General features: G+C 34.6%; 1 protein-coding gene across 1 annotated transcript; it reads left to right on the top strand.

Annotated features, from left to right (window-relative positions):
* Nucleotides 1-212: 212 nt before the first annotated feature.
* LOC126971414 (serine protease inhibitor 88Ea-like) lies at nt 213-26,216 on the top strand. The gene is made up of 8 exons (XM_050817731.1): nt 213-370; nt 11,531-11,838; nt 13,084-13,251; nt 14,661-14,922; nt 15,558-15,656; nt 16,341-16,471; nt 17,119-17,245; nt 25,353-26,216. The coding sequence occupies exons 2-8, from the start codon at nt 11,548-11,550 to the stop codon at nt 25,511-25,513; spliced, it is 1,239 nt and encodes a 412-aa protein (XP_050673688.1). The 5' UTR covers nt 213-370; nt 11,531-11,547; the 3' UTR covers nt 25,514-26,216.
* The last annotated feature ends 1,335 nt before the right edge of the window (nt 26,217-27,551 follow it).

Below are 27,551 nucleotides of genomic sequence, written 5' to 3'. Positions count from 1 at the left end.
TTTTATCCAAAAAAAGTTGAACCTTGAAAGTGTTAGGATTAATGATTCGAATAAATCTTAACATAATAATACAACATTAAACATTAGTTTTGAAGATGATAAAATAAATGGCAGAGTTATTACTTGAGTCAGACAGGTCAACGGAGGCAGGTCCGCAGGTACACAAACACATCGGTACCAGTTTCAATACAAACATAAAAGAGAGTAGCGGATGGCCTTCTTTCAGTTTGCCTCTGTTACTTGATACAGAGTAACGTAAGCTACGTTCATGAATGCACATCAGCGTTCATAATTAATAATTGTGTTCAAAACGTAAAGATTTATTGTGGTTGAACATTTTAAGACACACTAAGACGGATTTTAAAATATTGTAAGTAACTCCATTGTTGTTTTATAATATGTGTCCAAAGGAGACGTACTGATGACTACTAGTGTATTCTGCATTATTTTATTTTATTCTGCAAAATATTAAGTTAATTCAACGAGCGTAAGACAACAGGATGTTATCATACTTGGAGTAGTGGTATTTGCTTTGAAACTAATTATTTTTATTTTTATGCATTAACTTTAGTTAATAATTTGTAAAACAGCATAAAATATGCAACATTTTTATAGAGGATACGAGTTAACAGTTAAAATCTAACAGGATGAATACAGTAATAATAATTGATATACAAACACCAAACGATAAGTTTTTTGTTACAATCGTGAAACACGGTTCACATTCTTAACTAGCCTGTTTTTGGTGAACAACAGCGTCTGTTCATTAGAAATGCTTGGGAATACATTGTTTTTTTACTGTGAAGATTCCATTGTTATTTATCATATATATAATAACGACAAAATAAAATAATATTATTGGAATATAAATAGTAATAAGTAGTAAGGTAATCTAAAATATTTTGAAATTTAAACATATTTAGACTCGTAGGGAACTTTAGGGATGGGAAAAGCACTGAATTTGATATTAAACACAATTTATTGAATTGAATTCTAATTGTTTGTTATTAAGTTAACATACTAATTTTATTACCTAAATCAGTTGAAGTATATGAAAATAATATTAATGATAGAATTGTTGAAGTAATGGATGATAATTACTTGAATATTTTTTCACATAAGATGGCGCATAACTTAAAACATAATTACTATAATGAGGCGATAAAAATGAAACTTAATCGGATGCATTCGCAGCTACAGATATATAACAATCTTCTACTGTAATGGAAATTTTCACTCACAATACAATTCAGTAATCACACGGGAAGCTCCTTTATGCTTTTGCGGTAGAATAGCGGGGAACCTGGACTCAGAAAACTCTATAACGGCGTTTTTTATTGTATCTAAAGAATATTTTCTTTTTCACAATTCGTAATTTTAGTTAGCTTCGCTCTATATCATTTTTGCGGTGTTTGAACTGGCTTGCGATTCTTGTTTAGACCTCTCTTCATTTCTGTGCCAGTTCAGCATGGTAGGGCAGGCTTCATTGCGTGACCCTCTCTTTAGGTCAGTTAAATTAAATCATATCATAATATAAAAGTTAAATCCTGGGTAGTGAAAACGTATTTTCGAAGCTTCTTTATTTTACCGAGTTGATGCACATGAGTAAATATTGCTGATATGCTAACATAAAACCTTGCCACTATTTCCTTGGTTCCTTCACCACTTCCTAATGCTTCACTATTTACCTCATTGTCTGGTCTTCTTCGGAGTTCATTCTTCAAGTCTATAGAAGCGATTAAAGCAAAAATCCGTCAATGTTTAAGTCAGCACAAGGTGTCACCGATTTTTTTAATTCAATGACTTTTTAAAGTAAGTATCAAGAAAATTTCTAATGGGAACATGGATGAGTTCCATTTGCTTTCCTTTAGCTACAACCTGTATAAAACATATATCACATCAGAGTACCAAGGTGCCTTCAAATTCAAATATTTTTATCCAAAATAGGATTTAAAACGTCAAAAACTACCACCCAGTTGAAACAGTGTGCCACAGACCTGAATGAACGGGCGCAAGAAACTCCGCACCCATTTTTTCTTTTTCTTCTCTTAAGATAATTCATTTTAATATATTTGATATAGTATCTACGATTTATTATGTATCAAGGAACATATTAATCATCTATCATTAATTTATTTACTCGGAATTCGTTTATTTCCGTTATTATTTTAGTCCAATATGCTATATTGGATGTCCCAGCAAAAAATAATAATCATTAGTCTTCTACCAATTTCTACGTAGATGGATATCTTATATATATAATTCTCGTGTCACAATGTTAGTTACCTTACTCCTCCGAAACGGCTTTACTTATTTTTACCAAATTTTATATGCATTTTCAGTAGGTCTGAGAATCGGCTACTATATATTGTTCATACTCCTAAGTGATAAGGGTTGTTCACCTTTAACATTTTTTTTTTAATTTTTGGACAATTTTTTTTTAATTTTTTTTAGGATTAAAAAATACATGCAACTTAAAATTTTCACCCTTTTTTGATCAACACCTATTTTTGTATCGCGATTTTTACAATACTTTATATGGCAATACAATGTTTTCTGGGTCAGCTAGTAATGTATAAGGACGTTGCAATATTCCTCCAGTGTACTGTATAAGAGCAAAAAAACCACTGATGACGTCATACCTAGTTAAAATGAAGAACTTGTGTTAAAATGAAGCGTTAAATCGCAGTAACTAGCAAAAAGATTCTTTTCATAGCTGCATTTTGGTCTAAAATTAAGCCCGTATGTATTTCTATACGTACATATGTCATTTTTTCATTATTTCGTTACTATACTGTACACAGGTAGATGTGTGATAAATTATCGCAAATAAATAGCTGATATTTAGACTCCGGGTTTTATTATCATTTGACCTGAGCTATCTCAGCGGTTGCTAATGTATTTCTTATAAGGCGAGCGCTTCTATAACTTTGATTGGTAATTCTTGTACTCTCTATAACTCGATAAACTTTAAAATATTCCTTTTACACCTAAATGTTACTAGCCTTATAAATGCTTTGGCTAGAAAACTTTACCTCATAAATTTTTGTGTAGTTAATGAACTTCGTGAATTTAGTCACTGACTATTTCTAGTTAGTTGTTTTAATAATTTAATATTGAATATTCTTGCCCAAGCCTTTTTAATTTATTATTAGCATACACTAAAGACAAACTTACAACATGTTGGCGATATAATTCGAGTAACCGCTTCTCCAGTATCGATCAATGATTGTTTAAAATTCCAGTAAGGTAGCCTGACACGCGATCAATCTTACGCAAACGTTACGTTGCTACTCCGTTTGGTGTACGTTTGTTGAATCTATTTAATACTATTAAATCACAGGTAGCGAAAAAATTAACTTGTACAGATACTTTTCAGATTTATTCATTATATAATGGAAAATCAATCAATCAATCAATGGAGAAAATATGATATTTTTAATGAGTTTTACTCCAAATGTCTAACACTAATGTAATAAATTAAGTAAGACTTTTGTGGACCAAAATTTACAGCCAGCCGTTACTAAGACTCTTCATAAAATAACCATCAGCTAAATTCTCATAGTATTGAAAATCCAAAAACCATAAAGGACGCCAATAATATTGCACCAGTATCATGAATATCTTGTTGAGGAGGCAAAAGTATCAGATCTCCTAGACCTAGAAGATGGCGAAAGAATTTAGAGGAACAGAGAAGCGAACGCTTAGCATATGCAACAATCTCAAACTGTGTCAATACATAATACATGTAAGAGGAAAATATCTATTACACTGATATATAATATGTATAAATTTTACTAGGGATTTACATTGTGATTTTCAATTCAAATAGTGGTGAAGTTAATTCTGCCCATATCATGACTTCGTAACATAGATATAAGTTATAGAGTCAGCATAATATAACCTTATAATATACTAAAAGAATTTAATAATTAATCTAATTATAAGCAGGGTTTACGTGGAGCTGAGCATGGCACTTAGGGTTAAGATCGGACAAGATTTCATAAAGATGTGTTGGAAGGTTAAGGCTTTGATAATAGTAAGATAGAAGAAAAAAGGAAGGGAGGTAATCAATGAGCTATAATTCAGATGATTGATGAATGTTGCGCAGAGAAGATGGTTCCACTGACAATGAATTACTAACTTTTTTCACTTCTAGAATTCCTTAAGAATAGACCACCTCAATATAAAATAGATTTTTTGGTTGAAGGTATTATAATACAATATTTATTAACTTCCAATTTAGTGAAAATTCTATGCATTCCTAAAACCTTCTTTCTGACACTGTTCATTACTTCGTCACTGTTGTAATGAGCAGTAAGTATCATTAAACTTCAACATAACTGCGAATTGCATTTGATGTGAAACGGTTAATTCTTAACGGTGCCATAAAGATTAGTACGTTTTCTCAAAATCGCTTTCGCCGTAATCAATAATTTGTTTCGCTCCGTTATCGGTATTTGCCTCATTAATTTAGAACTTGTATTTAAAGAAACTCACACAATATTCTATTTAGATTTTTTTTTAATTTTTGCCTCCTCAATGGAGAAGACTTTCAAGAGAGAGGAACGTTAAATCTAATCTTGAGTCGGGACTCGAAACTATTTTGGGATTAAGGCCCCATTTCCAAAATGAACTGATCTCAGCAAAATTATTTCATAATCCTAAATTTCTAATTTTTCTTTACTTGCCGAGTTTTTCTTCTTGTAGGTACGAAGCGTAAACGCTTAACGACTTGTTGAGTTTTTAAAATTACGACAATGGTACTCTACCTACTAAAATATAAGTCATACACGTACTACGTACCACAACCTATACAGTATCTTGAATGTTTCGAAAAAGAACTTGTGTGTCGATTTTAAAATCTCTGGATAACCGATATCGACCACTCTAGAGTGAGTATTCTAATCTTGTCTTGTATTTTGAACCTCAGGGTTAAATTTTAATTAATGCTTTATAGAAAAGATGAACGTAGCATATACCGACTAAAATAATATAGGTTCTAAGCGAACATTAAAGCATTGACATTAATAATCATTTTTTATGTGAATCACTATGAGTTCCTAAGAAATTCAACAGATTGTATCTGCCTGTGAGTTCCTTTTAATTTTTTTATTTTCTCCACCAGATTCTTTGAATTACACTTGAGTATCGTTCATCCGGTCTAAATTAAAACTTTTTATTTTATTTTGCGCTGTGCTGTAACTGGCACTAGAAAAAACTGCAACGGATGTACTTGTTACTTACTGTGTGTCTTTATTACAGTATTTTCTTTTACTAACGCGTGTGGTACACATTTAAATAACACACTTTTTAACCGATTAAGACGCGTGGTACTGTAACTTTGTATTTATATTAGATAAGACTAGCCGTTCCCACCCGGGAATAAATTAATGAAGGAGCGTTGGAATTTGAAAAATAAGTAGCCATAAACCATCTAGTCTAGGATTAATTTTGCATCGAATGGTGGTAGTTTCATGTCGATAAGATCAGTGGTTTAAGCATGAAAGAGCCTCAAACAATGACCATTTTCAGTATATATACAAAGATTTTTGCGTAAAAGTAACATTTTTTGTTATTATTTTAGGGGGGACTGCAGTCCCCCTGAAAATCTGGAAGGGTCTTGAAACTTCGAGTTAATTACAATAATAATGAAAACTTTTACGCAAAAATCTAATGGAAAAACAAAGTTACAATACAGGCGTTTTAATCCTTTAATATGTGTTTTATTTAAACTATTAATTATGCCTTGTAATAATCACAGTAAATTTAGCCGGGTTTAGCTAATATTTTATAAAGTGCTAAGATTTACCGTTGCCGTTCACAGTCCGGTTATTGTGCAACGTCTCAGTGACGTGTCTGACTTTCTCTGTTGATCTTCATTGGAAAACCCGTACTGTATATGAAACGCACGGAGAGTCCAATCACGGCGTGTCACATTGGTAGTGGATGAAAGATGTACTAAAGAGTTATTATTGATAGCGGTTATGTTATTAAGAATGTTAACAATAATATATAAATGATTTAAGTTTTCTTTAGTGTTAATTCCGCCAATATTTGTTTTTAAACAATTCGACACGTGTTTCGCCTCTACACGAGGCATCCTCAGGACGTGTTGTCTCGGCAAAATCTGGCACGAGACTGCAAAATATTGCCGGAATTAACACTAAGGAAAACTTAAATCATTTGTATAATTATGGATTTCCGCAAAGTAACGCCTACTTCAATAAATTTTCAACAATAATATAGTTAAGCCGAAGCGTAGATTTTCAAAGATTTTTAAAAAGTATTGTTTTATTTTAAGAAAATATATTGTTATTTATTATATACAATCTGATGGCCGCGATTTCGTCCGCGTAGATAAATGGTTTTTAAAAATTATAAGCAAGTTTGGAATTGAAGATTATCTCATGTCCTATTCCAGTTCCGGTTCCCGTCTTCGCTCCCGTTCCCATCATTTTATATAAATCTTATGTCGAGGAAATTTCCTATGGCAAAATAAACCTACTATTCGAATAGTCATAGCTCATCGACGTGAATTTTTGTTTTTCACAAATCCCGCGGTATCCATTGATTTTTCCGGGATACAAAGTAGCCTATGTCCTTTCCCAAGCTCTAGTCTATCTCTGTACTAAATTTAATCAAAATAAGTTCAGTAACTCCGGCGTAAAAGCCTAACAAACAAACTTACATTCACATTTATAATATTAGTAGGGATTACTGAATTTTTTTTCTAAGTACAATACTTACGAGGATGAATGAAGCAGATACTAATTTTATTTACTTTTTATGACATATAAAAGATTTATTTTATGACTACGTGATCACTGTGATGTGTTTTATTAAATGACTCGGACACAGACCGAGAATTTTAAAAACAGGAAAATAAAATCAGTTATTTCAGACAGCCTTTCTTTACTTTAGATATATTTTATGTAGATATTATGGCGTAATAGTGCCAATAGACTCATATTATTCCAAAGATTTTGTATACAACTCTCTGAACAGGTATTACAGGTTTCGTGGATACAGATTTGCACCGGTTATTAGCATATTATTTATTCGAATTTATTTGAAAAAACCTATATCTATTATTTTTTATTATACTAAATTAGCAATGGCATTAACAGCCATCAATAACCAATCTATCATAAGTTTAATTTACTAGACTTAGACAAATCTATCCTTTTACGTTTACATACATTTCAATAACCTATTGACAGATAGCATTGGACTATCGGCCGTTTTCAATAACGTATCTCTAGTTACGGATACATTGCTGTCACCGTTTAATGACAAGATCTTATCTATCCATAGTTATGTCCAATATAGTTATAGTCCAATCCTTTATGTCGATAGGTTATTGAAATATAAGTAAGCGTTAAAGGATAGATTTGTCTACCTCTAGTAAGTTAAACCAAGGATAGATATGTTATTGAAAACTGCCGTTAAATTTATTTATTGGATATTATTATATTGGACATTACTATGGATAGATAAGATCTTGTCATTAAATGGTGACAGCAATGTATCCGCAAGTAAAACTAAGTATAGATAGGTTATTGAAAATGGCCGTAGACAAACAGAGTAGATTCTGAAACGTACAACAATAGGATCGTACCAATAAAACATAATCTTGAGATAATGTAGCTGGCTGGAAGTGGAATATTTTTTTAATTGGGTTCGTTAGTTTCGAAGATTATCTATTACTAAAAACATAAGTTATTTATAATATTAGAATAGGTGGAAGGCGTGTTATAAAGAAAGCTTATCGGGTTAAAATCATCTCTCGCATATCAGGTTCTTCTTTTACATCGCCATAGCAATGACTGCAAGACGATAGCGTAATAGAATGCCGGGCCTAGATGTAAATCCATAATAAAAAACCAAATATGATAACAGAATGCTTGAATTGTCAGGGATCCAGTTCTCCGTTAGGCGTCAAGGTGTCGTCGATTCATTGAGTGTCTCGTACCGTAATTACCATGTGGATAGTTCTTGAGAACCTGTTTCACCTGATCCCTGATTCCAGCATCGCATAACAACTAAAGACACAAACACTCACAAACTACGACATCATACTCAAGTCTTGGTTTACCAGTGGGAGGCTCCTTTGCACAGGATGCCAACTAGATTATGGGTACCACGACGGCGCCTATTTCTGCCGTGAAGCAGTTATGGGTAAGAATTATTGCGTTTCGGTCTGAACGGCGCCGTAGCTAGTGAAATTACTCGGCACATGAGCCTTAACATCTTATGTATCAAGGAGACGAGCGCATTTGTAGTGCCGCTCAGAATTTTTGGGTTTTTCAAGAATCCTGAGTGGCACTGTATTGTAATGGGCAAGGCGTATCAGTTACCATCAGCTGAACGTGCTGCTCGTCTCGTACCTTATTTTCATAAAAAAAACCTCAAGTCGTGGATGTGTGGTAAGAATGGTTTCGCTTCCAGGATGAGACGACACGGATCCCGTCACAAAAACGCGTACACTCACCTAAAAGGCTGGCCCACTCGAGTCTCTCCTGTTACATTCACCATCGACGACTTGATCTCCTCCATAAAAAATAAAATACTTTATATTTCAACAATAAACGACGATAACATACAAAAAATAAGTTTTCTATTTCGTAGGATGCAATACTTTATAAACTTGATGATAAAATTTTAAAACTTTCCCGGCCAGTAACACCACTTCATCGTTAAGTCCCTGCACTTTAAATCTGTAACAACTTCAAAAATATTCATTTATATTACGTGCTGCAAAGGGCCATATTAATCTATACTAAGTGTACTTAATTTGATAAGGATTAATGCTGTATTGCTTTCATCGATTCGTAAAAAAGCTATAATTTCTCATAGAAATTAAAGGATATAAAATGGTTATTGTGGGTTTTCCCTAAGAGATAGACATATACCATTGCGGACTTTTTTGTAGATCATTTTAAGCTGTACAATCGTGTTGTACATCATTATATCTATCTCGTAGGGTTCAGCCAGCGATTGCAATGTAAACACAAATATGTGTTCATTGACGACTTCACATTGGAAACCTCTTAAATTAACAGTGTTTCTCTATTATATTATGCATGTCACCTTCCTCTTAAAAAACGCATCAAAATCCATTCGAAGCGTCTTTATTTCATGGTATGTACCTAGTGACTACGCGGCCGTACACAATAAATCATAAAGCATTGTTTACATGTAATGTGTAGCATAAATTGACGTGTTTCAACAATAAATAATTGTAGTACTTTGAATTATGTGAGTGAGAATTGTTAAAATGTTTCATGGAACGATGCACACACTGGTGGCAGCTGATGTGATGGAATGCAACCGTCTGGGTTTCCCACTCTCGTCACCGGGATAACCAGAAATTATTACAGCTATATGCTATAAATATAACGTGACTAATCATTGTATACTTTAATGTCGTGATAAGGTCGAACGATTGCGATAATGAACATTATTAACAGAAATTCGTTGCATTCAGAGACACTAACATATGAACAGCAAACAGATTGGATGACCTTAGCTGATACGAAGTGTCAGTTATTATTGAGACCTGATATCCGATTACCATTCGTTGAATTGTGTTATTGTCCACATTGCAATTATCTTCTTAGTAAAAATAAAATATCTTTATAACAATTAAATTTGAAATTAACTTCAGATATTGTTTTTAATCAAGTATTTTTATAATTTTGTGTTATAAGATAATTTATAACTGCAATAATATGGAACTTCTGCCTCGATATACTGCAGTCTCAAATTAGTCGAATAATAAGCAATATATTGGACTCTTATGCGTTCCAATCATATTTTTTTGTGTACCACAAATTACTAGATACCATAAATGCAAAGGCAGTATGTCTGTATTTAAAAACTGCATTCAGTTAATGGACAATTAAACATAATTCGCAGTATATTATTGGCAATTTCGTAATCTGAATTATTTACAAAACTGAGGATACTATTTCTCAATTTTAGCACGAAAAAAAGTCCATTTTAGTTTCGAGAAAACTGCTTTTTTTGACATGTTTTACTCTTGTAGATAAAGTAGTACTACGCTTATGAGGCGTGCAATAACACTCAGCTTTACAAGGTGGAGATATTTAAAAGATTACTTTAATTTTTAAATAATAATATAATACTTTGACTTATTTAGTTTGATCAAACATAAATATCTATAAATAGATGCAAAAGTATATGGTCTTATGAGATCAGCAACGGTGATATTTTTTTAATTCATTTATTCAAGTAGCCATTACTAATTTCATATGTACAATCTGCCAAACTTCGTAAGTAGTTTGACTGCAGCAGCTCTCGTGGAACAATTATGCTACTAACAATAAAACTAAATGATACAGCATTAAACCTAAAACTACTATTAAACCTGATGTAACTGTATTAAACTTTTTTTGTAATTGTAAAATAATACGGCATAGTAAAGTAAAAATGATAATGTTGGTACCTGATTAAATACATTTCATCCATTTCATGGGCCCAGTGACAGATAATCTATACATATAAATAAAATTGGAGCATCTGTTTGTAATATTGAAATTACTGTTTTTACTACATGTATATATGGATATATATATACGGTACATACACCAAAATAACATTTTTTACAATTTTCTGTATGTTTGTCTGTTTGTTCCAGTTAATTTCTGAAATGTCTGGTTTTTGGACCGATTTTGACGGGACTTTTATTGGCAGGTAGCTGATGTAATAACTTAGGCCACGTTTATTTTAGAAACATTCTTTTATTTTAGAAATATTACTTATGATGCAATGTCCAAGAAACGGTCTAACTCTAAAAATAATTTATATGGCAAAACAACGTTTGCCGGGTCAGCTAGAGTTTCATAAGAATGTGTTTAATTTCTCTCTCTATTTATTTATTTATTTATGTAATAGGTACACACAACAGAATTACAACAAATACATAATAAACAAAAAAAACTATCAGCTAAATACAATATAGGCTGCAACTCCACGAGGGTGTGTACTCAGCATGCTTAGCATAAATTAATAACTATGAAAATACAACAATAATAGCGATTTTAAAACTAGCATTAGCTAATGTAGTATTATAAAAAGAAAAAGACAGAGAAAATATATGTTTGGACAAATAGAAGTGAATAATTATGGCAATAATATTAAGATTAAAAAAAAATTAAACTAATTAAGGAATTTATATAAACTAGATTTCCATTTACAAACAGATGAACTGTGGATGTCAGGTACTTCACTGATTTCAAGTAGTAGTGCATTGTATTGACGACAAATTCTATAGATAGGGTTATGGAAGGACACGTTATTATTGCAGAACGGAATGATAAAAGGCTGATCATGTCTTGAAGACCGATTAGATGAATATCCGACAAGAGGGTAGTAGAAATTGTGCCATCGAGTATTTTGTATAAAGTCGTTAGGCCATGCAATTTGCGATATATATCCAACTAGTTATGATTCAAAGAAAACTTATAATTATTATAATTTTGTTCTTTTTCTAATTTTGTTGCAGGTTCTAGCTGAATCAAGATGTTAAAGATAGCCTTACTATTCCTCGCGGCGCTATCGGCCGTACACAGCCAATGTTTCTCCAAAGACGACGCTTCCAAAAAAATGAATCCCGAAGACCGAACTAACTTATACAAGGGCCAATTACACTTTACTTTAGACCTCTTCAATGCTATCAATAAGAAAATTGTTGATGACAACATTTTCTTCTCGCCGTTCTCGGTGTACCACGCCCTTTTATTGGGCTATTTCGCAGCGGGCGGACAAACGGAAGCAGCTTTGAAACAATCGCTGAAGATATCCGACACACTGGTAAGAAATACACCCACTACTTGAGAATAACTCAATAAAACACATATAAAATGTGAAAACAAAATTTTATGAACGATGCGGGATTCGAACCCACGACCTCTCGCGTTCCGTTCGAGTGCTAAAAACATTACAAATTGTATAGATTTGCAATAGAGACATCTCAAGTCAATTTCCTAATATGCAAATAATGGGGTTAAGTAGGTTATTAACTGTAAAGTAAATCCTGTAGATGAAGCGACAACTTGAGAGTTGAACAAAGCATGCAAGATTTTATGACAATATGTCACACGAAGGGTTAGCCCAGTTGGAAGAGCTCTCGCACGGAACGCGAGAGGTCGTGCGTTCGAGACCCGCATCGTTCATAAAATTCTGTTTTCAAAATTTATTTGTGTATTAATCCTAGAAGTGAGGGTTATCTTTTTAAAAACATAACAAACTCAATAAAAATAGAACTTTGGCATGATTTATACGATCACAATGAATTCACGCCAAATTCAATACGGAAACTTGAGATTTGCTTAAGTAATTACTGTAGTATGTAGGGCTAAACACAAAACACATGCCGCTTCCACATTGTAGCAGGCGGGGCGTATCACCTTCCATCAGATAAAAATCCAACTCAATTGGCTCCAAATAGATCCAGATGTATTAAATAAGAAATTATCTAACGCTTTGCTTTACAGCTGTAGATTATGATAAAATACTTCTGAAGATTATTGATATTTGAAGTCTAAATTTATTTCCCCATTTGTCACACCATCAAGTGTCTTAGAAGCAGTGGGAAGAGATTTTACCAGTGGAAGGCTCCTTTGCACAGGATGCGGGATATATTAATGGGTACCACAACAACGCCAGTTTAAACCGTGAAGCAGTAATGTGTAAACATTACAATGTTTCTGTCTGTAGGGTGCCGTAGCTAGTGAAATTACTGGGCAAATTAGACTTAACATTTTATGTCTCAAGGTGACAAGCGCAGTTGTAGTGCCGCTCAGAATTTCTGAGTCTTTCAAGAATTCTCAGGGGCACTGCATTGTAATGGGCAGGACGTATCAATTAATCAGCTGAACGTCCTGCCCGTCTCATCACTTAATTAGCAGTTACAGAGCCATATGTACTATACGTATATATTATATATATAACCATCGAGTATAATGTTAATGAGTGTGTCCGCTATATGATTCTGTAATTTATGAAGACGATAATGCGATATATTGAATACATATTTGCGTATTATATATTTTTCAGGACAAGGTGAACCTGGTGATGGCGTACAAAGTGGACAAGAGGTCGCGATCATCCAATAACAACAGTGACAGTTACGAGTTCACGAACGCAAACAGGATGTTCGTTGACGAAGGCTTGCAAGTCAGACAATGTGTGCGTGGCCTCCTTTCTGAAGAGCTCGAGACTTTGGTAATACCATCTGTTAACTCTTAACACGGTTACGGCTCCACAATCTGTCGCGCTTTCTATTTTATATCGACATATTTTCTTACGGCCGTTCGCAATATACTATCTACACATAGAGATAAATTAATATCTCCTACTGTCAGTAATTAGCTGTCAATAATCTGAAGCTGTCCCAATATACCCGATAAGTCATTCTTACCGCCTTATATTAGGACGCGTGAATTGCAATTTCCATACAAACTTCTATCCCTGGTAAGCTATACGTCGTCCCATTTGAGAGACAGCGTGTACTCACTCGTGATCTCACCTTGAGTTACCGCCGATAAGTTTATTGGGACAGAAAGGTCAACGATAGTTACGATTTTTATCTCAAGTAAGAGATAGACTGAATATTGGGAACGGCCGTTAGTGCATTACTCTAGATATAGCAGTATAGGACACTTTTGACATTGATAATGTCTATCTAATGTATCAAATTCCCGTGTTTGTTACCAAACTCCTCCGAAACGGCCAAACCGATTTGTATGTTTTTTTGTGTGCATATCGGGTAGGTCTGAGAATCGGCCAACATCTATTTTTCACACCCTTAAATATCTTTCATTTTTTTGACATTTTTTTTTAATTTTTAGTATGATTCAGCATTAAAAAATACACACAACTTCAAATTTTCACCCGTCTACGATCAACACCTATTTTTGTATCGCGATTTTTATATTATTCTGTTACATCCACAGATCAGCAAAAGGGTTGCAAGATGGCAATCGATTGCAAAATTTTATGTACGATATGTTTCGTAGGTCTGAGAATCGGTTGCGTCTATTTTTTATACCCCAAAAATTTTAATTATTTAACGTTTTTTAATTACTTTATATGGCAATAGAAAGTCTGCTGAGTCAGCTATTAAAATATAAATTTAAAACAGACCTTTTTGAAACATTTTCTCATTCTCTCTTTTTTCACATTTTACAATTTATTTCATACTCTCTCTTTTCAATCGCCCTGTTCCGCATGTGTGTTATCTATCGTTTGTAAAGGTATCTATGTTTTTTGGTAATTGCGACGCAAATGTTTTTTTTATACATATGTATGTTCATTTACTGGATTCCAGTTATAGAAACATGTCTACTACATGGCCACATTGTCTGTGAGCCTCGCTGGGACGTAATGCCCCCTCCCGTTTCCCTTTGACCCCCTCGCGCTAGTCCTGTTGCGTCAGTACGGTTCGCAGTTTCATTACCTACTGTTACATTTTGTGATATTTTCGTGCGTTTCGTGATATCACTGCTTTGTTTTTGAAGATTTCATTGCTACGTTTTACCTTTTCATTGGTACCTATTTTTGATGAAGTTTTTAAAATCTATTTCTTTGCCACATTTGATTCATTTGAGACATAATAAACATATTTTCTACAGAACTTCCACGACAACCCAGACGCGTCACGGGATGCCATCAACAATTGGGTGGAGCAAGTTACAAAGCACCATATTAAGGATCTTATCCCACAAGACGGAGTTTCAGAAAATACAAAGTTAGTGTTGGCAAATGCTGCTTACTTCAAAGGCGTATGGGCTTCGAAGTTCCCAGCAGAGAGGACTAAGAAACAAGTCTTCTACGTGTCTGAGACCCGTCAGACTCTTGTACCATTTATGAAACAAAAAGGAATATTCCATTACAGTAAGTTTGTACTTTAATATCTATATTGTGTACTAGGAGAGCATGGATACTTGGCCCGAGTTTAAGTTGAGTAATAAAAGTGACATTTCATCTACAGTGCCACTGATTCTATTACTATCAAGGAAACTCCTTAAATTAATATAAAAAGTACATTTAGACATCGCATATAACCACCATTAAAAAAGGCTGGCAATACATCTCCTGGCCCATGGTGTTGTGATTGTCCACCATGTTGTCTTACCTCACCACTACCACCTCACTGCAATACGGATCGTACATATAGGCCTCGGTTTGTGTATCATCCCAATACTTGAAATTAAAATATAGTCACCTATAACTTATTAAGTTAATTTAATCAAAACAAATCTTATAACAATATTTACAATACTACGACTACATAAAATTAAAACTATCATTACGTGGAAGCGTACCAAGAATACTGGCAGCATTACCGCGTTGGATAGCAAGGCTGATCCGTTGACCGAAATAGCTGCCAGCGCTTGGGTTTCCAGTAGCCTTATTGAGGCGCGAAGATAGTATTTTGAACATTCTCCGCGCCTCTGGGCCCCACGGGCCAAGTGTCTCGACACCTATAACTTATATGTATACTTAAAAATGATATATATTTTTTGCAGCGGTGAATGAAGACCTTGGGGCTCAAATTTTGGAGCTGCCCTACAAAGGCAATGACATCAGCATGTACATTCTTCTGCCACCGTATTCTATGAAAGAAGGTAAGTTATCTTGACATCTTCAATATAATTATTAGGAGAAATGCAGAATCAGCTCACTTGAATGAATTCTTCTTTTATTCACATACTTAAATTGATTAGAAGAGATTAATTTTAAAAAATCTTATGAAAGAAGAGCAAAAAAGCGTAAAAAAAAAAATTCACGAAGAATTTATTTATTGAGAGCTTCCGAAATTGATAGAATTAGCTGATGAAAATCCTGAATGAAATCCTTCCATTTAAACAAGATTTTAACGCGACGTAGATCCAGATCTCGAGACAAAAGCCCGAACCAGTGTTCTCTCTGCGATGAATGTTGCTTGTTGATGCTGAATGTTGCCAATTGCCAATATCCAACATCACTACTTAATTAATTTATGAAACAGGAGTTTCATTTTGAATGAAAAATGAAAAAGAAAACACGACATTGAGTATCTGATAAACAATACAAACTTCTTCAATAATTAGTCAATCGACGCTGACTGTCTGTCCACGTATGATGAGGACCATTGAACATTCATCTTTTAATTTATTTGATAAACATCTATACTGTCATCATATCATCAGCATTCTCTGCATAACTTTATATATTTGATCTGAACTTTAACATTCTTTTCAACCAATATAGTTTGGTCCTTCAACGAATTCTAGGTTACCTTCAACATCAACATAATGAACTGGTTTCAGGTGTGTCTAACATAATTAGGAACTTAACGCCGGAACGTTTAGCCGCCGTTGTAGAAGAAGGATACATGGGGCGAGATGTTGTCGTAGAAATACCAAAATTCACAATTGAGAGAACCCTTTCGATGCGACCAGTAAGTACAAATACAATAAAACAGTCTGAATATTTGTGTTGTTATTGGAATACATCCTTAAATTTTCAAAGAGCATACGGGTCGTCTTATCGTAAGTGATCACCCCACCCCACACACTCTTGCAAAATTAAAAGCATAACAGGAGCATTTTCAATCTTAAAGTCAGTGTCTCACACAGGTACCCAAGTCGTATCGACCTGGTAACACCTTAAGTAGTACATTCTACATTTGATTGTACGTCGAAAATGCTTATTATGAATCCAGAAGTTGAGGATGACTTGACATAGTTTGTAGATTGTGGAGCGATGATGGAATTCATCAGAATCAGGTAAAAAAGTTCTTGTTGTGATTCTAGCATTACCGTGCTTTATGATCAAAGAAAACTAAAAAGTAACATAAAATGTTTAAATACTGAATATTCGTTCTGTAGCGATGTAAAGTCCATCGCTTTTTTATTTTAAAAAAAAAATCTCAGTCAACACAAACCGCTTGCCATCAAAGCGTGTTTTAGTATTCTCATATTATATTTTATTCAAACAGCATCAAGAGCAAAAATAATTAACAGTCATGATTTATCAAGAATACAAATAAACAAATAAACAAATAACTTAAACTTTACTTCCTGTTAATAGTTCGTCATGTTTCAGATACTTGAGGCTTTAGGTGTCGGTGACTTGTTCAACTCCAGCGCTGATTTCTCTACTTTGTCAGACAAGCAGAGCGTGTTCTTTGACGACGCGATTCACAAGGCAAAAATACAAATAGATGAAGAAGGTAACTGTATTAATAGATAAGTTATTTCTATGTTTATCCTAGCACTATAAACAGATTAAAACACTTAAGGCCGGCAACGCATCTCTTGACCTCTGGTGTCTCGGATGGCCATGGGCGGTTGCCGCACTACTAAAAAAAACTATGACGTGGAGTGTGTCGAATTTATAGTGATTATTTTATAATATTGACACACTTTTACACAAATTATCATACCCCAAACTAGGCTTAGCCTGTTCTATGGGTGCAAGACAACGATATATATATTTTACCAGTGGCTCGTTTGCACAGGATGCTGGCTAGATTATGGGTTGATACCCGTTGTGGTCAACGGCGCCTATTTCTTCCGTATAGCAGTAACGTGTAAGCATTGTTGTGTTTCGGTCTGAAGGGCGCCGTGGCTAGTGAAATTACTGGGCAAATGAGACTTAACATCTTATGTCGCAACGTGGCGAGCGCAATTGTAGTGCCGCTCAGAATTATAAGGTTTTTCAAGAATCCTCAGCGGCACTGCATTGTAATGGCCAGGGCATATTAAATACCATCAACTGAACGTCCTGCTCGTCTCGCCCCTTAATTTCATAAAAGTATATATATATATATATACGTACTACATACATAATTACTTATATACATCAATGAAAGAAAAACATATCCATATTAGAAGTGGAAGACGCAGTGTTGGTAGGCCCCCCTGCCCCCACAAGATGGACCGATGATCTGGTCAAGATTGCCGGAACAGGTTGGACGAGAGCAGCGCAGGACCGATCATCGTGGAAATCTTTGGGAAGGCCTTTGTCCAGCAGTGCTCGTCCAACGTATTCCGGCGATTTTGACCAGATAGTCTGTTCATCTTGTGGGGGCCTACCAACACTGCGTCTTCCGGTACGTGGTCGCCATTCGAGGACTTTACTGCCCCAACGGCCCTCTGTCCGTTGAACTATGTGCCCTGCTCACTGCCACTTCAGTTTCGCAATAATTTGAGCTATGTCGGTGATAATGTTATTATTTATATTCTTTAAATATTTTGTTAAATTATCTATCAAGGCTCATGCATTTATAATTCAGACAAACTTGTTTAGTTATCAATTAGATTGAATACTCAATATAACGGACGGAAGTCTCTTTGATGATGTTATTAAGAGAGGCCAGGTCAGGTACTCTTGACATGAATTGTGGTGAATAGGAGAGATTACATAAAATAGTTGTGAGTAGAAGAAGGGAGTCAAAAACTGATTGATACCAAAAAAGTTGTTTTTAGAATGATTGCCTGCTTGTCAGTGTGGTTGCGCGTTTATCACAGAAATCGCTAACCCGATTTTGATGCAGTTTTATGGTAGATATACAGCTTGTGATATAAGATCACAAATTGAAGAAGGGTTCATTGTAAATACTTAAAAGCCATAAAATTTAGGTGGGTATAGTCGCAGGCTCGTCTTGTATAATAGTTTCTGTCATTCTTATATAATAAGGTTGGTGACATATAAATGGAATGCCGATTGAAAACCAGGCGTGAACCGTACCAGCTTCGGATGCAGACAAGTCGTTACAAACAGCATAGAAACACTCATTGGACATACACGTAGCATATACTGGGTTTTAGACCACCTGACTGCCGATAACGTGTGACCAATTTACACTTGTAATATATATATATATATATTTAATAAAAAAGCCTTTATTACATACTCGGTACTAATAAAATAAAGTAAAAAAGTGCATCTAAATAATATCAGCAAACGGTGTTTACTTTGGTATAGCTTGTCTTCCGACAAAGGCCTCCACCAAAGATTTCAATTCTATCATGTCTTTTGCTGTACGAGTCCAAAGTTGTCTATTTCCTAGATGTCGTATTTTAATATTCAAAATGTTAAGGAGCAAATTCCAAGCGTGGCTGACTGTCTACGACTTATCAAGCAAAATTGATTACAGTAACAATTGAACCTCTCTTATTTTATATCTTGCTGTATCTTCGTTACAGATGTTCGACTCTCTCGAACTCTTTCTTCATCTATATTTGTATATACGCTATTATAATGTATGTCTTTGGAAATACTCATATAAATTTGTTCCCTTTTGATAATTCACGAGTTAAGGCGACACTAAATGCCAGCGACCTTGAGCGATATGAGTTCACGGCTGCCGGCCCGCCATCTATGTAAAAAAGCCAATATTTTCAAAATTCTTGCGTGGAAAACAGTTTATATGCTTACAATCCTCGTTGTTCACTACTAGTCTGAATAAATGAACCTGCACAAAAAAGTACATGCTTTTCTGAGAGAAGTACCAAAACAATGCGTCACGCCATGCCAAAAAACTTGTTTAACTTCAAAGAAAAGTGGTAGTTCAAAAAGGCTCGGCAGTGTTAACTATAACCAACAGCAAGCATTAGCAACCTACAAATAAGAGGATATGTGTAACAGGATTAAGTAGTGTTCATAGCTCCAAATGCTCCAAAACTTTCACCACAAAACTTGTCTAAAAACACCATGTTTGCGTTTTTTCTGCTTACTCTTCGCCTTGCTTTTATTAGGGTTCCGTAGCCAAATATCAAGAAACGGAACCCTTATAGATTCGTCATGTTTGTCTGTCATTTTTTGTATATTTTCTGGGATCATATTGTCGCCCAATAAAAGACTTACTAATTCGACTTAACCGAATAGTAGGCATAAAAAGTTTATGTTTTTCCTCGTGTTAACATTATGATTGTCACTGTTTAAAATTTCTTAATGTGATTATAAACATATCAATATACAATATATTGTGATGCATCAGTCAAAATGTCTATTTCTATAAATTTTTCTCAAATGATTCTTAAGGATCTAGGCTATAAATAGCACGAATAGCCCTCTTCTGCAGCACGTAGATGGTCTTAATATCAGCTGCACTGCTCTGTAACAATATATCATAGGACATAATACAAAGAAAATAACTAAAGTAAACTAGTCGCGCCGTATCTATGTCAGTTAACTGTTAATTTTTTTTAACCGCATATACTACAGAACTAAGACTCTACGCCAATCCTTCAATATGGGGGCCCCATTGCAATTTGGAATCAAGAGTAATGCCAAGAAATATAGCACAGGTTTTACCACCTCTCCGTTTAATTAAATATTCGCATCTATGTTTTTGACATTTGGCGCGGATTTTATTTTGATTTTATACACTGTCTGGACTACGACTCGGACCTAGGAGATCGTCATACAAAGTAGGTTTTATTATATTATTAAGAAACAACCGATACAAAGTTAATTATTACGTTAATATAAATAGATAAAATTGTAAAATGTTGCTGCAGGAAAAACGCTACAAAAATATAACTTAAATTGTCGTTACAGATCATTGTTGTAAATAAGGAAATATTAAGCCGAATGTCACCAGACCATACCATACTACTATTACAAAATGATTTTCAACATTCTTGTTGGTAAATGTTTATTTTGTGATGTTGCATTTTTGTTTTCGCATAGCTCAAAAAAAGTAAATTATTATGATTAATTACTATAATAGCTAAATGAATTCAGGTTATGAGCATAGTGTGGAAGTATCTACACTGGCCTGCAAAAGTAAGTATCACACTTTTCAAATTAAATTTTCTCTTAACTATAGAAGGTAGAGATTTAAGATTAAAAACGTTTTGTTGCAAATTTTATAGGCTTTAATTCTTAGAAACTAAAATTATACATTAGTAACATTTTTAACTTAAAAAAGATAAAACAATGAATATAGACATTTTTAGTTTAGTGTAAAAAAATTCAACTAAAATGTATTACATGTTATTTAATTTTTAATAACTGGTATTGCCTCCTCAAGCTCTGATTACAGCTTCGAGCCGGTTTGGCATACTGAACACTAGGTTTCGGAGCCGATGTTGGGGAATATTCTCCCATTCTTCTACCAGGGCCTGCTTTAGTGCCCTGAGGGTAGTAGGTGGTGGTCTGCGATTTCTGACTAGCCTCCCAAGCTCATCCCAGGCGTGTTCAATCGGGTTGAGATCAGGACTTCTTGATGGCCAAGCCATCACGCTGATACCGACCGTGAGTGGTGTGTGGCCGGGCATTATCATGCATCAGCATCGATCCATCACCCATATTTGCTAAATACGGCTCTGCATACTCATTGAGAATCTCTTGAGCGTATCTTTGCAAAGTGAGGGTGCCATTTTCTATGGCTACTAGTTCTGTGCTACCTTCTGAAGATATGCCAACCCATACATGTAGACTGCCTCTACCGTATTGGACTCTTTCTGAAATGCAGGCTTGAAGGTATCGCTCACCAGGTCGCCTGTAAGCACTTCGCCTTCCATCAGAAGTGTAAAGGGAGAATCGAGACTCATCTGCAAACAAAATTCTTGACCATCGCAGTCTCGCTACTCGATGCTGTCTCTCGAGTTTTGGGCCACACGCTGGTCTTCGGGTTTCAAATTTGTTTCAGCAAGTCTTCTTCTCACTGTACTGTCACTAATGTAGTCCCTCCGGGTCTGAAGTAGCTGTTGCTGGACTTCAACTGCATTTTGGTGGCGATTTCTTAACACAGTGGAAATAATATAACGTTCTTCTCGGGCACTGGTACACCTGGGTCTGCCATTACAAGGTCTCCTCAGATGGTGTCCAGTCTCTTCGTACCTTCGCTTTACCTTCTGGTCCGTTCGTACCGTCACACCCACCATTCTTGCAGTGCGACGCATACTGATGCCTAGTTCCAGAAAAGCCATGATCCTAGCACATTCTTCAACTGTAAGAGGCATGATAAATAAATGTTATGTGCTTTTTAGCATAAATTTTTAAAACAAGACCCATCGATCTTGAAAAAAATTTAAAACAGAAAGAAAAATGTGAATGGTAAAATTGTAATTTGGTAACGTCCACTTTGAAAAAGGAATGGTTTTGTTTTTGAAGTTTTTTTTCAGCCAATTCTTAAAAGAAGGTTACCGACTATAAAGTTTTTATGTACAAAATTAAATTCTCTTTGGAGTCCTTTTTATTTCGAAAGTATATCTTGTGAACTTAAAACGTTATCCCAATTTTAAAAGTGTGATACTTACAATGTAATAGGTTTCGTGTATCCATTTGCAAGTTTTTTATTCAAGGGACCAAACACTGAATAAATTACATTGAATACATTAGTATTCGATCTAGCTATCTAATTATTAGCTACCTCGATCTTATGGAATATTGGGGGCTAACCAAGATAAATCATATTGGTATTTTGCACATAAATATTATATACGAACAAATTATGTTTCATTTAGATTGGAAACTAAATGAAATATTAATTTTGAAATTAATATTCATCAAAATCATAGGAAATACAAAATTGAAAACAGGAGATACAATAGAAGGGTCAGTAAAAAAATGTGTTGAGTCAAAAATCTTTTTTCTCAATGAATTAATTACTCGTGGTGTATAGCGAAGATGCTATATAGCGAAGTAGCGTAACTCATCAAATCAAATCAAATCAAAATCACTTTATTCATGTAGGTCACGGAAATTACAATTATGAATACCTATCAAAAAATATTTTTTCTTATTGAATCTACCGCTGTTTTGTAAAGGGTTGAGCTAATGAGAAGAAGTATCAACTAATAACTTTCGTACCACATATTGATCAGGCTATCATTAAAGCGTCTAAAGCACTAGGTTTCATAATACGTACAGCCAAACCTTTCAAAAGTATGAAAACATTTAAAATTCTCTACTGTTCTTTCGTTCGCAGCCATCTTGAATATGGTTCACAAATTTGGAACCCAATGTATGCTGAACACATTAATCGAATTGAAAGGGTTCAGCGGAAGTTTACACGATATCTAGGCTTTAAGTAAGCTATGAAGAACGCTGCAAGCGCTTCCACCTTCTACCACTTAAAGCTCGTAGAGATATTTCTGATGTAATCACCTTAATCAAAATACTAAGAAGTATGATTGACTGTTCTATATTACTGACCAAAGTCTGTCTGTCAGTAGAATGTTAAGACAACAGCCTATCTTTGTTGTACCATTCTGTCGCACAAATTATAGAAGGAACACATTTATTTTAAGAGCTATGCAGTCATTCAATCATTTTTGTGACACGGATAATATTGATCTCTTTAACTCCAGTATTAATTCAATTAGAGCCCATTTGGTTAAACAATTTAGCAGTGATTAACAAATTAACATTAGGAATGAAATTACTCTTTTTTGATCATGCTCTCAACTGGCGATAGGAGTGCGGGAAGATTTTATTTAATAATTTTATGAAGTTTTATGTAATAATGTTAGATTGAATAATGTTATACTTGTTCCTATGTACATGTGGAAGCCTATTATTAGCTCGAACGAATTATGTTTGTTAATTATTTTAATGTATGTAAAACCAGCTGTTGGCTTTCTTAAAAATATTAAATAAATAAATAAATAAATTAATATTGATGCTTGTTTCCGAGTCATGGATGTTTATATGTATTTATGTATGTTTAAGTAAGTATATCGTACTAAATATATCGTTGTCTTGCAACCCATAACACAGGCTATATATGCTTAATTTGGGGCAAGATAATTTGTGTAAAAGTGTGTCAATATTATTATTATTATATATTACAACGACCGTTACAGGAATTTAGGACGAGTAAGGAAATTACAAAGAGAAAATATTTATTGATAGAAATTGACATAGAATATAGTTACTTGATATTATATTTACCAAGTAGTTTTGAATAAAAGCAATATTAGCAATTTAGCTATATCAACTATATTTTGAGAAAGTAATGATTTTCCAAAATTTTTTTTTTTCTATTAAATTGGTAAATACTGGTAAATATCTTGGTTTATAATGCTAATATTGTACAAAACCATTACTAAAGTATATATCATAATACAAGCTATTGGATATACCAGTGGGAGGCTCCTTTACACAGGATGCCGGCTAGATTATGGGTACCACAACGGCGCCTATTTCTGCCGTGAAGCAGTAATGTGTAAGCATTACTGTGTTTCGGTCTGAAGGGCGCCGTAGCTAGTGAAATTACTGGGCAAATGAGACTTAACATCTTATGTCTCAAGGTGACGAGCGCAGTTGTAGTGCCGCTCAGAAGTTTTGGGGCTTTCAGACTCCTGAGCAGCACTGCATTGTAATGTAATGGGCAGGGCGTATCAATTACCAGCAGTTGAACGTCCTGCTCGTCTCGTCCCTTATTTTCATAAAAAAAAAATATACGATTCTATAATATTACTAGCTGAACCAGCAAACGTTGTATTGCTATATAAAGTAATAAAAAAAAATCAATGGGGGTATGGAAAATAGACAACGACCGATTCTGAGACCTACCCAATATATCGTATATATAATCTTGCAACCCGATTGCGAATCTGTGGATGGAACAGATTGATATAAAAATCGTTATATAAAAGTAGGTATTGATCTGACTCATTTGAAATTGTATTTATTTTTCAATGCTGAATTATCCTAAAATAAAAAAAAAATTGTCAAAAAAATATTTTGCGGTGGGTGACCCTTATATACTTATACTTAGTAATTTAAGTTGAAAACTCATTAGTTGATTTTTGTTTATATAGAGAGACCTGTAATTGGCTATTATATGTACACTAATTTTTAAGACTAATTTGTAATATTTATGCTGTTGGTCTTTTCAATAAATAAATATGAAAAATAGATATTGGCCGATTCTCCGACCTACCCGATATGCACACAAAATTTCATACAAATCGGTGTAGCTGTTTCAGAATAGTTTGGTAACAAACACCGCGACACGAGAATTTTATATATTAGATATAGAACATAAGTATTCTAAATTAAGATAATAGAAATATGGATATTAAGTAAAATAAACATAATTATAGAATTATGCTTATAAGACTAAAAAATATTCTCTGTAAATTGTAGAAAAATCGAAGCAATATAATATGTACTATAACGTAACTAAAAATTTATTTAGTAATTACTTTAATAGCCAATTGATTACATACACATTTACAGTTCTCTCTCAACGAATTTAATAGGTGCTTCAATGATAATTCTATCGTAAACCGCAACTTTCGGATTGCCAACCATGTGCTGTTATTACGAAACATTGATTTAATACAATGACTTAATGTTTTCTTATCTGTTCGCAGGTACTGTGGCGGCCGCAGCCACTGCAATATTCGGGTTCCGTTCATCAAGGCCCGCGGAACCCAGCACGTTTATCGCCAATTTCCCCTTCGTCTATGTAATCTATGAGAAGCCAAGCAACTCAATCCTTTTCATGGGAGTCTACAGAGATCCCAAGAAGTAAAAGAGATGATCTTACTCATAAGTCTCGTGATAAATTTATTGTAATTTTAAGTTATCTTAAATAACTTTTATTGAATTTCTTATGGTGCGTACAGATTGGTGAAACGTAACATGTAATGTATCATGCAATGAAAGAATTCGCCGTACACATTGCTTCAATGTATTATAAAGGTAGCAACACAGTTTGTAACAATTTCTCATAGTTTTGACATCTTGTGGGCGCAAAACGAGCATTACAAGCCGGGCGCGGAGAGACCCGTGATTTGTTGTTTTTTCGAACGAATACAAAGGGGTTAGTTCGTGGCTGAATGACGGAAACAGACGTACGCGGGAGGTTTGTAGTGAATGCACGGTAGGAGCGCGCTATCCATCGACGCTTGCAGCGAACATGCAAAGAAAGGGAGAATGATACATTGCACGTTACGTTTCACCAGTCTGTACGCACCTTTATTGGATATAATGATACTAACGTAGGGTAATTAATATACTGTCACGCTGTCTTTTATATTTTGAAAGTGGTGGTAAAAGAAAAAATTTCAAAAATGAAAACACAAACATATTTATATTCTCTAAAATAAGTAGTTATTTATTTTTTATACTTATTCTGATCTATGTTGAACATTACAATTAATTAAAATTAGGTACCCACTTAAAAACTAAATTATGCGATGTAATTTTTTTGAAATAAAATGAAATTACTCGAAGGATTTTGTTTCATTTACAATTTACTTTTACATGTTGGCAATAATACTAATAGTAAGTCTTGGGTAATATATGATAAAAAAAAACATATATTTTGTCTCCGATTTTCTACTGGGCCAGCTAGCCAGTAGCTAATATAAATACTTAATATGGAATGGAGTGGCACCGTGTCAAATAAGACCCATGAATGTCAAAACTGTAATGGTTGCCGAATAGAGTGGCACCGAGCCAAAATAGAACCATGAATGGCAAAAATGTAGCGGTTCCTGAATGGAGTGGCACATTGCCAAAATAGAGTCATGAATGTCAAAACTGTAATGGTTGCCGAATAGAGTGGCACCGAGCCTAAATAGACCCATGAATGGCAAAAATGTAGCGGTTCCTGGATGGAGTGGCACATTGCCAAAATAGACTCATGAATTTCAAAACTGTAATGGTTGCCGAATAGAGTGGCACCGAGCCTAAATAGACCCATGAATGGCAAAAATGTAGCGGTTCCTGGATGGAGTGGCACATTGCCAAAATAGACTCATGAATGTCAAAACTGTAATGGTTGCCGAATAGAGTGGCACCGAGCCTAAATAGACCCATGAATGGCAAAAATGTAGCGGTTCCTGGATGGAGTGGCACATTGCCAAAATAGACTCATGAATGTCAAAACTGTAATGGTTGCCGAATAGAGTGGCACCGAGCCTAAATAGACCCATGAATGGCAAAAATGTAGCGGTTCCTGGATGGAGTGGCACATTGCCAAAATAGACTCATGAATGTCAAAAATTTAGCGGTTGCCGAATGGAGTGGAACCGTGACAAAACTAGATCCTAAAATGTCAAAACTGTAATGGTTGCCCAATAGAGTGGAACCGGCGCAAAATAGACCCATTTATGTCAAGACTGTAGGTGTTGCTGATTGGAATGGCACCGTGCCAAAATAGACTCATGAATGTAAAAAATTTAGCGGTTGCCGAATGGAGTGGAACCGTGACAAAATAGATCCTAAAATGTCAAAACTGTAATGGTTGCCCAATAGAGTGGAACCGGCCCAAAATAGACCAAGAATGTCAAGACTGTAGGCGTTGCTGAATGGAGTGGCACCGTGACAAAATAGATCCTAAAATGTCAAAACTGTAATGGTTGCCCAATAGAGTGGAACCGGCCCAAAATAGACCAAGAATGTCAAGACTGTAGGCGTTGCTGAATGGAGTGGCACCGTGACAAAATAGACCCGTGAATGTCAAAATTGTAGCGGTTGCTGAATGGAGTGGTTCATTGCCAAAATCGACCACTTATAATCACACTTCACACAAATAAACATACACATGTTACCTCACTCGCTGG

This window comes from Leptidea sinapis, chromosome 23 (genome assembly GCF_905404315.1).
Source record: "Leptidea sinapis chromosome 23, ilLepSina1.1, whole genome shotgun sequence".
NCBI lineage: Eukaryota > Metazoa > Arthropoda > Insecta > Lepidoptera > Pieridae > Leptidea > Leptidea sinapis.
Note: the sequence above shows the minus strand (reverse complement) of the source record. Positions and strands in the feature narration are given on the sequence as shown.